We start from the raw sequence: 15,493 nt of genomic DNA, 5'->3' as shown, positions 1-15,493 counted from the left end.
AGTATACATCTATTTATATAGGTATATAATATTTCCCAATTTTACGACAGTTGTGTCAATATTGTAGTTACTCAGATAAGGGGGAATAACTAGTGTATGCTTTCTCTCATGAGTGAACAAATTGGAATTGCAAAAGCTTTACCTATTATGAATTATACTGTGCATGTGACGTTTGCAGCAGAAGAGAATATATATATAAAAAAAAAAAAAAAAAAACTTAAATATATCAGCAAATTCATTTCAGAATTATAACCAGATATGTACATGTTCAGTGTATATTATATATCCCGATTTAAGCATTGATTCTAAGTTAACCAAATGCTGCGATACGAGCGTTTGCTATAATTTATCTTTTATTCTGCCTGTAATATTAGAAAATAAACTTATGTATGCCAGTTTAGACGGCAACTAAGTCCATGTAGATGTATTTAACAAAATGTAATTTTCATCGTTAAACCAGATATCGCAGATATGTGTAATACCGTTAACAATCACATTTGATTACTTTTTAGATAATTCATCTTTGATTTCATTTATACACATGCTGTGCACCTGGTTGCTTTAGATACATCCATATTGACTTAATTACCGTCTAAACGAACATCAGTAGGTTTGTTACAGAGAATGTTGATACCGTCCATCAATAGTTATGATCACTATAAATTTAAATGACCTATCGATAGATTGTAGTCGTATGCTTTTGATGTGAAATCAAATGTATTGCCACCAAATGTACTGACTATTCATGTATTGACACCAAATTATTGACTTTTCATGTATTGAACACAAATGTATTGACACCGAATGTATTGACACCAAATGTATTGACACCAAATGTATTGACATCGAATGTATTGACATCAAATGTATTGACACCAAATTATTGACTTTTCATTTATTGACACCGAATATATTGACACTAAATGTATTGACACTAAATATATTGACACCGGATGTATTGACACTAAATATATTGACACCGGATGTATTGACACTAAATGTATTGACACCACATGTTTTGACACTAAATGTATTGACACCGGATGTATTGACACCACATGTTTTGACACCAAATGTATTGACACTAAATTATTGACATCGAATGTATTGACACTAAATGTATTAACACCAAATATATTAACACCAAATGTATTGGCACCAAATGTATTGACATCGAATGTATTGACATCAAATTATTGACTTTTCATTTATTGACACCAAATGTATTGACAATAAATGTATTGACTACAAATGTATTGACAATAAATGTATTGAAACTAAATATATTGACACCAAATGTATTGACACTAAATGTATTGTCACCAAATGTTTTGACACCAGATGTATTGACACTAAATGTATTGACACCGGATGTATTGACACTAAATGTATTGACACCGGATGTATTGACACCAAATGTATTGACACCAAATGTATTGACACCAGATGTATTGACACCAAATGTATTGACACCAAATGTATTGACACCAGATGTATTGACACTAAATGTATTGACACCGGATGTATTGACACCAGATGTATTGACACTAAATGTATTGACACCAGATGTATTGACACCTGGTTGTATTGACATCAAATTATTGACACTAAATGTATTGTCACTGGATGTATTGACACCGGATGTATTGACATCGAATGTATTGGCACCAAATGTTTTGACACCAAATGTTTAGACACCAAATGTATTGACACCGAATGTATTGACTACAAATGTCGCTATTGAGGAAAAGAAATAAACATATATGAAATGTAACAGTTTTCGTATTGTTGATATGTTTTCTCAGGTCCTACGACTGGGTTCCGTGTGTGCTATACAACTCTATATACACCTGTATATATATCCAACATGACATTGCAAAACACAATCAACAAACAGATATATTCTTAGATATTTATTTACATGACATGAATTTAAACAGAACACTCAACAATACAAGGCCTACAAATACAATTACAAGTAACTCGCATACTGCACTCTCTCATACACGGAACAAGAACCCAGAATATATAGTCCCAGTAGCCCCACCCCTATTCTGTATTTCCCCGTGCTACACGCGTAGCCAACTACCCGAACCGGCTACATGTATCCCTGTTACCAAATATAACCAGGGGAAAACCCTAGCTACGTCACGAACGCTAGGTGGCGCTACTTACTACTACCCAACATGGCAGCCTTAACTTCAATAGCATATATTTACTTTAAAATTAAACACGAATATTTAACATTGTGTTAAGCACTCTTGCAATGTAAAACGAAGTTCCACTAAAAAGTATTCACATATAATAATTGACATGCATATTTGAAAATAGTAGCTGCTTACACGAGCAAAATTTACATTAAAGTGGAAATATGGGTCGACTATATTCATATCATTCATTTTATTAAAAATGTGAAACTAGGAGTTGTCCTTAAGTTTACATTATAGGCAACGTATATGAAAACATATATGTTGACTATGCATCTTTAATTTGGCGTTCTGATATAGGATAATTTAATTTGTATACATTACCAAATAATTATAAAATATAACAGATAAGCGCAATGAAGAATCGATGCATCTCGAACATGGAATAAGCGAAATCACATTTTGGCGAAAAATGCAAAAAAAAAATTCAAAAATATGCGCCCTTGTGAACTTGATTTTTTAAAATAACACTATGATTTCACGTAAAATTGCTGTTGCAATGCTCGTGGTTCCGCAACGGCAAAGTTCGCTGCACCTGGTATATTTCCGCTGTACATATTTTGCATCTCAGAAGTTTGCGGATATTGATGAGGAACTTGCTGATATGCTTGGTTGGGTAAAATCTGTGCAGGAACTGCTTGAACGGGCCGTTGTGGTACAGGTGTCATCCAAACATTCTGTTGATTCTGATCTGGACCGTTTATACGACAAGGAGTCACCCGATCCTTCGACTTGTGCTTACAGTAGCAAAATACTGTCACACAAGCAATGCCAATGCCAATCACAACTGCAAACACAATGCCGACAATCTTCCAGGCGTCTATGGCTGTAAACATAAAGTTATAAATAGCTTTAATAACTAGTGATTTCACAAGCGTTAAGCAACATTATGTTCCTCGAAAAAATCTTAATAAATATATATATACTTTTTTTTTTCTTTTTTTTTAGATAACATTTACTCTTCAAGTTAATAAAACAGCTTTGGAAAAAAGCTTAAAAATTTCTTAGCAGACATTTTTTTCATGAATGTGTAAATTAATGTAACAGACGTTATCACGAGTTATATTTCAATGTCTCCACTTGGGACAGAATCCAAGAAGCGTGGTTTAATAGTCGATCTCTATCGACTGAGTTTCAGAGAAAGTCTTCCTAGCCTTGCCGGAAGGTAGAACCGATTGTCTTACAGCGATGAGAGAGATTGGTATACAAGAACTAACATAACATATTTACCACTCTGCAATTTGTCTATCTATACGTTTTTCATAGATCATGCAGAAATTCAGCAACAGAGTACAACTTACCGTCCACCTCTTCCGGAACCGAAACTTGGATATATGTTAGTTTGAATCCTTTGTTATTGTCGTCGTTATTATCACTCATGAACACCAAGTACATGTTCCGATCAGAGCTTGTGACTAAATTGTCGGTGGACTTTCCACAAAATTTCCCAAGGGAAGTTGCTGCAATGCTCGTTCCTAATTCAGAATGAGATATGCACTGAGTTTGAAAATGTTTTTCACATTGGCATCAGAATAAAGAATAGAGTTTAATTATATTAAGATTAGGCGAATTTCAGTACACATTATCAACATATGTAAATATAAAACTCTTCAGATACAAAATTGAATTAAAACTCTTAAGGGTTTCATTGATCAGCTATAGAAAATATTGATAATGTTTGTGAAACTTGTGCCCAACCCTTTTGCTATTTATGGTAATAAAATATGATTAAACTAGAATAAAAAAGCAAATACTATCTATATAAACAGTTCTTGAAACATTCATAGCATGTTTTTTGGAATTCCTGTTCTATCAAATTTGATATCATATCAATAAGAAATGTATTAAATGTAATACTTTTTTTTAATATAGACGCCACTGAATATATATCAATAATATCATTTTGATTAAGACACACGTGGAGCGGACCACGTGGTCAGCAGAAGCAAATTAACATAAATAGTTACCATCGTATATCTGTAAGCTGTCTCGACAGTAAGAGTAACGAAACTCAATGTCCATGTCTATCTCCACTTTCACTATATTCTGAGCATCTTGTGTTTCAATCGTCCAGGTCTGAAACGTGTTGCTACAGAATCAAACGTAAAATATACGCATAATACATTTACAATAATGAAATGATTTAGAATTGATTTTTTTTAATCTTCCAACTTAGATGTCATAAAATTAGAAATTTAGTGGTAATGGGTGAGGTGGTCTGGGAAATTTCGGAAAATGAAATGCTTATAGTAGATTTTGCAAATCTTTCGGGGATGAGATTTTCGAGAAGCGGGGGAAGGGGCACATTGGCATAAGCGGTTTTATTTTAAGGCTATACAAAAAATTTCCTCATCCGAAAAAGGGGGGGGGGGTCCTGACCCACAGCCACAGGACCCCCCCCCCCCCCCCCCCCCCCCCGGGGATCCGCTAGTGTCAAGTACTGTGTTACCCCCCGATTTCCGTGATAATATGTCTATAGACGACCAATACCAATACAGAAACAAGGGAAGTTACTCTTACAGACAACCAACACTTTCAAACTTTACGATTTAAAATTAATTCGCTAAAAGGAAAAGTAAAGTACAGAAAGGAAAACGAAATGCGATTAGAAAAGGCCAGGTTTACTACAGAAAATAAAAAGCTGTTATATGATGTAAAATGATGTAAGTGAAGGATAGAGAGCCACACTGTCGCCCTTGAAAAATCTTCTATGTAAGATTAGTAATCTCGTAAGCTTTCGGGTTGATTCGTAAATATCATATCGGTGAGAGGTGAGATCAACTATTATCAATTGTTTTAAATATTCTTACTTAAAAACGGTACTTTTTAATTTTTTTTCAGATATATTGTGAAAATTAGACATGAACAATTAGATACGATATTTGATAATATAAACTATTTAAATGCAGGGGAGATTTATATGGTTATATATACTGCTTGAATATTGGGAGAATTATATGGTGATACAAATTGTTTAATGGTTATATAAACTGTTTGAATGTTAGAGGATTTATATGGTACATTCAATATAAACTATTTGAACATGGCTAAATACATATGTTAATATAAATAGTTTAAATGAGGGGTTATTTATAAGGTTATATTAATTGTTTGGATGTGGGGATATTCATATTGTAATATTAATTGCTTAGGTTTGGGAAGATTCATATTGTAATATTAATTGTTTAGATGTGGGAAGATTCATATTGTAATATTAATTGTTTAGATGTGGGAAGATTACTATTGTAATATTAATTGTTTATATGTGGGAAGATTACTATTGCAATATTAATTGTTTATATGTGGGAAGATTACTATTGTAATATTAATTGTTTAGATGTGGGGAGATTAATATTGAAATATTAATTGTTTAGATGGGAGAAGATGTGTATGGTAATATTAACTGTTTAACTATGAGAAGATGTATATGTTTCGATTAAAAGTTTTGAATATGAGAAGATGTATATGGTTCGATTTACTATTTCAATATGAGGAGATGTATATGGTTTTATAAACCTTGTATATACAAAATGTATGTCTTTTGAGTTATAAAGATAATGGTCAACTGTATTAATCATAATCATAATAGTGTGTAGTTATGATATTGCAGACATAAAACCATGCCGTTTTAATAACATTATTGAGTATCACTTAAAAAGTCTAGCTGAAATAAAATCATTTCTGAATTGATTATAAAATATTTGTATATTTGCAGTTTACTAATTGTGACATATATAGCTAAATACTTTAAAATACTACTTTTTCACCGAAAGAGAAGTCAGAATCGCAAACAATAAAGTTCCTTGGACATGATTTCGGCAGAAAAAAAAAAAACATCGGCAGATTTAATGCATTGATATATCATAATGTATTATGACCATATTCACAATGTCTGTAATTCTGTACAAGGAAAGAAGTGACAATATTTACCTTAGATAAGAATAACCGCTGCTGTACCCGGGTGTTTCGATGGTTTGTGAATAGTCGGTTGCTATCAGTTGTTTGCCCTCATAGCACGTAAGACCTTTCAGGAAACAAAAGAAGGGTGAATTATTTCAAACAATTTCAAAATTGAACGCAATTTTATCGTTTTCTTCCGTGATTAAGCATTTGTGTTCGAATTATGAATTCTTTCCTATATAGGTAATATCATTACCTTGCTGGACATTGATTTATAATTTACGACTTAGAGATATATAGCTGAGTATTTTTTAATCAATTTATGTATACTCCCTTAGAAAATGTTTTTGATATGGCTGCTAGAGAAGCGAAATCGTTCTCATTGACTGCACTGCAGATTACTTAATTTTAATTTGTACGGATCCTTAAATCAGAATATTATGTATGACATGATTTTCCTCATATATCATACATCGTCTAAGATATAGTCACGTGGGAGTTAATCTTTGTTGATATTAACCGGATGTTTCTATTTCTAGTTAATAATGCGTTTATGACATGATAATCATTTTGACATCACAAAATCTCGTTATCGTGATAAATAAAATACACACCCACCCTTAATCTTTTGTAAATAGTTTTCATACAAGAATCAATGACCCTTGATCGATCAAAGTAATATGATGTTATTCATGACCTTAATGGATCTAAAACATTTACATGTACCAAGGGCATATCTGATTCTACCAGGTCGATAATTACCATATTGACCGATCCGGATATTCATAATTGATAAAAAAAAACTCAATTAAACAAAGGTACTGTATGTGAAACAGAATATACAAACCAACTTAAATATTTTAGTTATTTTCCTCGACTTTTTGTTTATGTTAAAAAACGAAAAAACAAAGAAGAAAGAAATAAATACCTAAAAGTCCGCCCATCAACATCCACAAAATCGTCGAAGCAGACATGACACAGTCTCTGAAATTTGAAAATTTTAGTGTTGTTGTTGTTTTCCCTTTAAATAATTATCATCCATAAATGCATATGAAGTACAAGTTTTTTAAGGTATTCAGTAACTTAGTAATTTACTAAAAAAAAAGTGAGAATTATTACGGTTTAACATGGATTAACAATTACATTTATTCTTGTTCAAATCGCTCAAAAAGACAATATTTTGAATGATTATATTGTTAAATTAACAATATTGTCATATTAAAAGAGGATTTTAATTCGAATTGAACATATTAAAGATTTATCGACATATACATGAAAACGAATAAGAAAAATATGACAATGCGTTATAGATTATTGTCGGAATCAAAACCTCCTCATCAACTCATTTTCTATGTAAGATCTTCTTCAGCTATAATGTACTTACGATAACAAAAATAAAATAAATCTATTAATTCATATTCCAAAATTGTAGACAATAAAAATAAACAATGCATATCATTTTCTTCACTTTAACTAAATACTGATTTTAAAATACATGAGATACAGATAATCATTAACAGTCATCTAACAGCGTTTTACTTACCTTATGTGAAATTCCTATGTGAACAATTGAACCTCCGACCGGCTTTTATAGCGGCTACAGTGTTGAACGCTCAATTTACGGTCTACAATTTGGAAATGTTCCAACTCACTTTAATAAAACATTATGATTATTATAATTGGGAAAACTGGAAATTCCATGCGATGACAATGCTGGTAAGCGTTTCCAATATGCGTTGTTTTGTAAAAAGTAATATTAGCATAACTAATTCATTGGTAAAGAATGCGCTCAAAAAATTAAAAACGATCATTTGATTATCAAAATCATTATTTTAAACCCCCCGATACTGTGATAGTTATGTCCTCTGTTGAATAGATTAAAGCCAAAATTGTACTATACCCGCAAAATAATTTATCAGAGTAATATAGAATATGTAGTATTAATATCCGTGACTGACGAAACGCAATAGAATTACTTTTAGTAGATTACGTCTCTCGGCACATACTCTGTACATCGAAACTGGTCGATATCAAAATATTACTTGAAATGAACGTTTGTGTAAAGTTTGCCACTCTGGTGACATAGAAGATGAATATCACTTCCTCTACATTTGTCCAAACTTTCAAGCCTTAAGATCAAGATGCATTAAGACGTATTACTGGAAAAACCATCAGTATTTAAGAGGATCCAATTAATTAGTACAACTAACTTTAAATATTTAACAATGTTATGTAAATATGTATATGATGCCACACAATTAATGAAAAACTTGATATTTTTTCCTTGGGGGGGCTTTTTAAAAATAACAATTTTACAATATATATTGTTACATCACTGCTATATTGCTGTGACCCAATTTATTGTATTGTATAAAGCTTAAAGTCAATCAAATGAATTGAATTGAAATGACTGCTAAGACGAACGGCACACCGGGAAGTTGACCGACTTTTTCTGTAGGATCTATCCAATAATGTGGATGTTTGTTTGTTAAGGTCTGTCTTTATATTGCTTCAGTGATGACGTCAGTGCTATTCTCCCTGTGACATGCACGATAAATGATTGACATGTTTGTATTAATTAAGCGTTCATAGCAGTATTAAATTGGGTTACCGATGTAGGATATGGAAACAATGTGAGCTTTAATTTTTTTTTTTTTTTTGCTGATAGAAAGTTTGATTTTCGTTCATAGTGCATATATAAGAAATTAAAAGTGGTACGATACAAGATAAGCTTTCAAAATGTAGACTTCACCCACCAAGTAACTACTGTATCAAGTAGCTATAGGATGTAGGTTTCTCCATTTCTTGATTGGTTACACTACCCCAGTCTACCTTTCCTTCCTGAGACATCTTGGGATACTTTATTTGTCATATTTTTTCATCAGTGTTGTTGCGGACTCTTTAATATTTTCGTTCAAGCAAAGTTTCCGTTCGACCATATTTACTGCAGAACATCAGCTTTCACAATGCATTATAGGAGTGGAAAGCCTTATATGGGAGCACCATGTGCAAATTATCTTGTTGTCTCGACGATTTAGATCGGCCAGGGATTTATATATATATATATTCATTTAATTGCACACTTTTCGAAACCAAGTGAAATTTAAACAATGAATTTGTAATGTCTAAACGTTTCGCTTATTGTTTGTAAAGATGATTTTATACAACACCAAATCCTGCCCGTAGCTGTTTTCTTGAACAATGCTATCTAACATTATTGAAAGGATTATCAGGTAAATAAATATCAATTTTAAATTATAACTAACGAGGAATGTAAGCGGAGCGAAAGTCCTAGGCTACAAAACAGGAAAGGGGAGTATTAAAGTATTATCTTGATATTAAATCTATTGTTACATATCCAGATGAGAGAATGTCTATTTATTGGTGAATTTCTATTCTGCTTTCAAGTGTGTGAATAAATCATAAAATATTAATATTGCAGTCTTCATGTGAGGTAGTGCAGACACAACGCGTAACCTGCAAACGATGTGACGTCATCGGAATGTTGTTGTAATTTACACGAGTATATATGTCAATCTACAACTGAGCACTTTAACACTAGCCCTCCACCTCTGGGTTTCGAGTTCGAAACCTACGTGGGGCAGTTGCCAGGTACTGACCGTAGGCCGGTGGTTTTTCTCCGGGAACTCCGGCTTTCCTCCACCTCCAAAACCTGGCACGTCCTTAAATGACCCTGGCTGTTAATAGGACGTTAAACAAAAACAAACCAAAAACAAACCAAAACAAACCAAAGTATTATCAAATGAAAATATCAAACGGTTGAAAAGGACAGTAACTTCGTATGGTATAAAACATGGAAGGCCGTACATCATAATATACAAAAATATACACATTTGATTAATATCAGGAATAGCCAAGATAAACCAGGAAGTTATTCTTATTGGGTTTTCTGATGTTTATACACATGCAGTAGAGTGGAATTGTTTTGTGACGTCCATGGTTTTGCAGCATTTGATTAGTTGCTCAACGATACGTTTTAATTGTGTCAATGTTTCAATCTCCAATGTCTAATACGTCGTATAATCGTTGATCTAAAATCTCATTTAAAGACGATATTCACGCTTGACCTATATTCATTTTTTTAGGTACAAAAAACATTTTATTCCCCCAGACATGTAAAACATTGGAGGGCTGCCAAGGTTGGGGCCTTGGGGTCAGCCCTCAATATAAATCATGTCCCCACACAGGGAGGCTTTCACTCACCGCACTCGACACACAAATACCACGCACCCAAACTCTAAACATTCTGTCAAATAAATTTGTCAGTTACCTATATTCATTGTTGAACGTGTGGACGTAATTGAAATATATTTTCAAATCATAAACACTTAATGTAAAACGTAAAAATGAATTGATATCATGACAGCCAAGATAAACCAGGAAGTTGTTCCTCTAGAATATGTACACATGCGGTAGAATGGATTTCTTTGTGACAGCTACCTTTGAATATTTTAAATGAAGACGTCATTGTGTGTATGTTTATGGCAAAGAAACCGCTTGATTTCTTGTAATAATTGAATGAGATTGCAGTGTTTTTGTATATCTTCTTTATGCCTGTTAAATAACTAATTGCTTTATTAGCTTATTTCGTTATCTTCTATTTGTTAAAATTAACATTATGATGTATAATATCTTATGGTTTCATTTCAACAAACTTGATAGTACGGGTTCTTTTTATTTATTTATTTATTTTTATCATTATTATTATTTTTTCGAATACAATATAAGTTATATGATTGATGCAATACTGTTAATATATTAATTTGGTTTAGTTTGGTCTAGTTGGTTTAACGTTCTATTTAAAGCCATGGTCCTTGAATGAAGTGTCAGATTTTGGAGGAAGAGCAAAGCCGGAGTACCCGAAGAAAAAGCCCCGGGTGGGTTTCGAACTCGCAAATCAATAGCAATATATCCGATATGTCTAATATGTTATAATACATGTTTATCTTCACATGATATGTACTAAAACCTTACCTTTGTACGGCAGTATATTTGGTTTATTTTTCATTTTATTTGCAAAATATAATGTATCGCTTAATTTGATAATATCACATCTGTCTCATTATGTGTCTGCACGTGGATTCGTGACTTGGAGCACGTGTGGCTGTTTAGAGACGTCACGTCGTTTATTGCTTATCTATTTAAAAGGTTTATGTTACCTATTACGGTCTTACGACCCCCTCAGCGATCAACGTCGAGTGGAATAAAACAGTGAATCATCAGTTTATCCTGTCAACATTGCGTGTTCTTGTAATGGATGCGGCTCATGATGTTGCAGCAATACTCTAATAGGTAACTCTGCTTTATGATATATTTTTGTTCATTTATTCAATATTCAATATCTAATTCGTCGTACCATCGTTGACATAAAATCTTTAAACTGTTTTAAGATGGTATTCACTTTTTAAAATTTACGTATATTCCATTGTTAAACATGTTTATCTTGACAAGTGACTGATTTTCAAATCATAAACACTCAATATCACAATGTAAAAATGTATATCGTTAACAAAAATGACTCACTGCAATGGTACCGGTAGTTTCGCTCTGGAATAATGCGATATATCAATATCTGTCAGAAAGTACAATGAAGGAACTTTTATATGTATATATTTTCCAATAACTGCGTTTTTATTGTAATGGTTTGCACAAGAGGAAATAACTATTGTATACCTGCTTTTCACTGTTGAAGCCTAAAAGTAAAACACAAAGAGCAGGGTCGTGAGAGTAATTCATTGATATAAACATATGTAATTTCATATTTATCCCCTACGAATGATATACAGTGGAACTTCGTTAACTCGAACTCGGATAACTCGAATACCCCGCTTAACTCGAAGTACCTCGCCGGTCCCGGCCGAATTCTCTCTTTATCTTAGTAAAAAAAAACTCGGAAAATTCGAATTCGGATAACTCGAAAAACTCGGATAATACGAAGTAAAAATTTGGTCCCAACAATTAAAATCCTACTTGAAATGTTCGAATAACTCGAAGTATAATTTTCGTCGATCGGTGGCAAACGCCGACATTTTTTAAGAGCTAAATTCCGTTTGTAATAATGAACATATCGGCACTACTAACCTACATGCTATTATAAGTGTTTCATAAATTCATAAAAGAAATTGTCGGTTGAATCTTATAACAACAAGTCTTGGTGATAAAAAGTACTGCTTTACTTACATCAGGTAATTTCCCAAGGCGGTCGCCGATATCAGTACACACGATAGTCAACAACTCATCTACCCGTTCGCTCAAGCGGAACTAATCTCTGACACACCGGTAGATCTACCCGGCTGATGTTTTTACAGGTGTAGAAATGACACAGTCACCGGCGCCTATTAAATCTTTAAACTGCTTAAACAATAGCGTAATTACTGCCGAGGTGTTCAGAGTACAACTGTAACGGTCAGTGCTGTCTATTAAATCGGATAAAACGCCAACTCAGTTACAGTAACATTTTATACGCACATGCGCAGCCCAACTCCCGGTGCTAATACACATGGAAATGGCGTGGTTATCAATAAAAAGTAAGTAGGCCGATCAAACAGTATTTTATATATGTCCAATAAAAGGTAATGGTTCTGTTACGTTTTGTATGCAATCTGTGTTAAACTTAAACGGTTATTTGTTTTGACATTAATAACTTGTTATTTTGTCGAATTCCGTTTTATCGTTTACCTTTTGCAAACATGACTTGCACATCAGATCGTTATTGAAGTGACTAAGTGAAAGAAACTTTATTGTGACTGTATATCGGCAAAACTACACCAAATCACAAGTGACATAACGAAACATTACATATATATTTACATATATTGACCAGTCTTCACACTAAACTGATGAGCGATTTATCTTATTATGTCTTGAACAAATTAACATATCGACTGTGAAAACGACAAATCTGGTGCATTTGGACTTGTAAAGTCACTCTTAATTCACTTTCGATATATCAAATTGTCACTTTGAAAATATTGAAGTCCGTTTTGTGATATCGTCTCGTTCAATAGCATGCTTTTAGATATAAAAGCATATATACGTATGATTGAGTGCCTGTTCAGATCAGGCTCTGTTTTAAATACTTTAGAGTCACATACACATACTAGATATGTAAATGTACCGCGAGGGCTCGTTATTATTGAAATAGCAATTTCATCCATTTTCGATCAATCACTTCGCAAATTAAGCTGTCTATCAATCGTGAAATATTATTATATCTTCTTGAGAACAGAGATATGGAACTTTTCTGATAGTCCTAGCAATGCAACCTTTTTCGGGTGGTCGTACACCATTGGTTGGAACACATAGAAAGAATGTAATGGTCCCATATGTTAAAATCACAATAAATTTTCCGGTAACATTGAGCACACTAGCAGCATATTCATTTATCAATAGGAAACTCAAATATTGTCTTTTATTTACCATTTGAAGTATATATTTTTGTTTTATGAATACCTAACACACCTTATTTTCACTATAATATCGAAATATCAAAAAATCAAATTGCATGGTCACCCTGTTAAACCAAGATGAAGGGCTCGATGGTCTTATTTTGGAGGAAACAGTACTGAATTACATATTTCAATGCTATAAAAGCCATTAATCAACACAAAATATACATTTTAAAAAGACAAAACATATTATGAGTTCTGTTAGTCCACACAGGAAATCTCAATCCTCTAAATGGGGAAATTAAGAATTAATCAACCATCTGACATACCTGGTTACAAGATATGCTTTATGCTATTTATCAAAAAAACTTTAGGGGAATGGTGCGAAGTGACATTGTACCTCACGGTCGACAGACGTTTACGAAGCCACGTGTAACCGGGCGGCGTATCAAGCCAAGGTCTTGTATAAATCAGTGTGATTGACCTTTAGAAATGCGGGTCAATGGAATGAAATTTAGATTTAAGATCGCCTGACGGCACCATACAGCAATATGATATATTTTTTTTGCTTTTCCACCAAAATTATCAGTTTTAAAATTAATGTTTTATAAAAACGCAACGTTTCATTGTTTTTGTAGTTGTTTAAATCAACTATATATTGTTTTTTTTACTTAATATATATGCCGTTTATATTTCTTATCAATACAAATCATTGCTTGATTATGGTCATGTTCTTTTGATATCAAACAGAAATGCATTGATTAAGAACTTCTCTCGGACGAGGAAAAAACAACAGCATATCAACGTTAAGCGTAATAAAAGTCTTTATTTGTCTCGTATATTCGGAATTTCCCTATATTTCATTAGATAAATAAAGATATTGGACTTGTGATAAAAATTTATCAATTGTCTATCACGGTAAAAAATAACTGTGTTTTGATTGATTCATTAATAGTCATCTAAACATATATTAATAATTTTATTCATTTGATTTTATTATTCATTATTTCATTAATGCATTAAATTTCTTTTATCATAAAGTCATATATCCTCTACACACTCAATCTTAATTTGTTTATTTTCAATTAAGCTGGGGGGCCGCGGTGGCCGAGTGGTTAATTGGTGTCCCGACACTTTAACACTAGCCCTCCACCTCTGGGTTGCGAGTTCGAAACCTACGTAGGGCAGTTGTCAGGTGCTAACCGTAGGCCGGTGGTTTTCCCCGGGTACTCCGGCTTTCCTCCACCTCCAAAACCTGGCACTTCCTTAAATGACCCTGGCTGTTAATAGGACGTTAAAAAACCAAACTCAATTAAGCTGCCTGTGTGTTAGCATGCGGACTAGTAACTTCGAACACGTGTTGCTATTTTCTGACGTCACCAGGCACCATTTGCACCCCTTTAAGGGTCAAACAGCAACGGGAAGTTGAGTGTATCCCTTTTCATCACATCTAGCTAGAATAGAGAAACTACATCATAGAATGAAGAAACATCACTCGTTTCCAAGGAAGTGCACCGGGTAGGGTTTTCCGCATGATCTATAAACATGCAATAGAGTGGATTGTTTTGTATTATGTACCTTTTAATAGTTCAAATGAATACGTCATTGTTTTTAGTCATGGGGAATATACGATAAAGACTTGATTTAATTGTTTTAAAGCAGTCAACGCATGGTATTCCTTAGACAAACATCACTCGTTTCCAAGTAAGTCAACCGGTAAGGTTTTTCCGTATGATCTATAAACATGCCATATAGTGCTTTTTTTGAAATTGTGTACCTTTAAATAGTTAAAATGCATACGTCATTGTTTTTTAAGTCATGGGGAATGTATGATAAATGCTTGAATGGTTTTGAATTGTTTTTAAAGCGGCCAATGGTATCCTTTCGACAAGCTATATCAGATTTGAACAAATGCTGTTTTGTGAGGATCCCTTCCCAAATAATAGTCTGATATGTCAACACTAAGCTTAATTGAAT

General features: G+C 33.1%; 1 protein-coding gene across 1 annotated transcript; it reads right to left on the bottom strand.

Annotated features, from left to right (window-relative positions):
* Positions 1–1,898: 1,898 nt before the first annotated feature.
* LOC117329818 (adhesion G-protein coupled receptor G6-like) lies at positions 1,899–7,087 on the bottom strand. The gene is made up of 5 exons (XM_033887973.1): positions 7,036–7,087; positions 6,138–6,231; positions 4,175–4,296; positions 3,509–3,682; positions 1,899–3,033 (listed from the first exon to the last, which is right to left on the bottom strand). The coding sequence occupies exons 1-5, from the start codon at positions 7,079–7,081 to the stop codon at positions 2,678–2,680; spliced, it is 792 nt and encodes a 263-aa protein (XP_033743864.1). The 5' UTR covers positions 7,082–7,087; the 3' UTR covers positions 1,899–2,677.
* Positions 7,088–15,493: the final 8,406 nt, after the last annotated feature.

This window comes from Pecten maximus, chromosome 6, assembly GCF_902652985.1.
Source record: "Pecten maximus chromosome 6, xPecMax1.1, whole genome shotgun sequence".
NCBI lineage: Eukaryota > Metazoa > Mollusca > Bivalvia > Pectinida > Pectinidae > Pecten > Pecten maximus.
The sequence above is the reverse complement of the archived record's forward strand: the minus strand, read 5'-3'. Positions and strand labels throughout refer to the sequence as shown.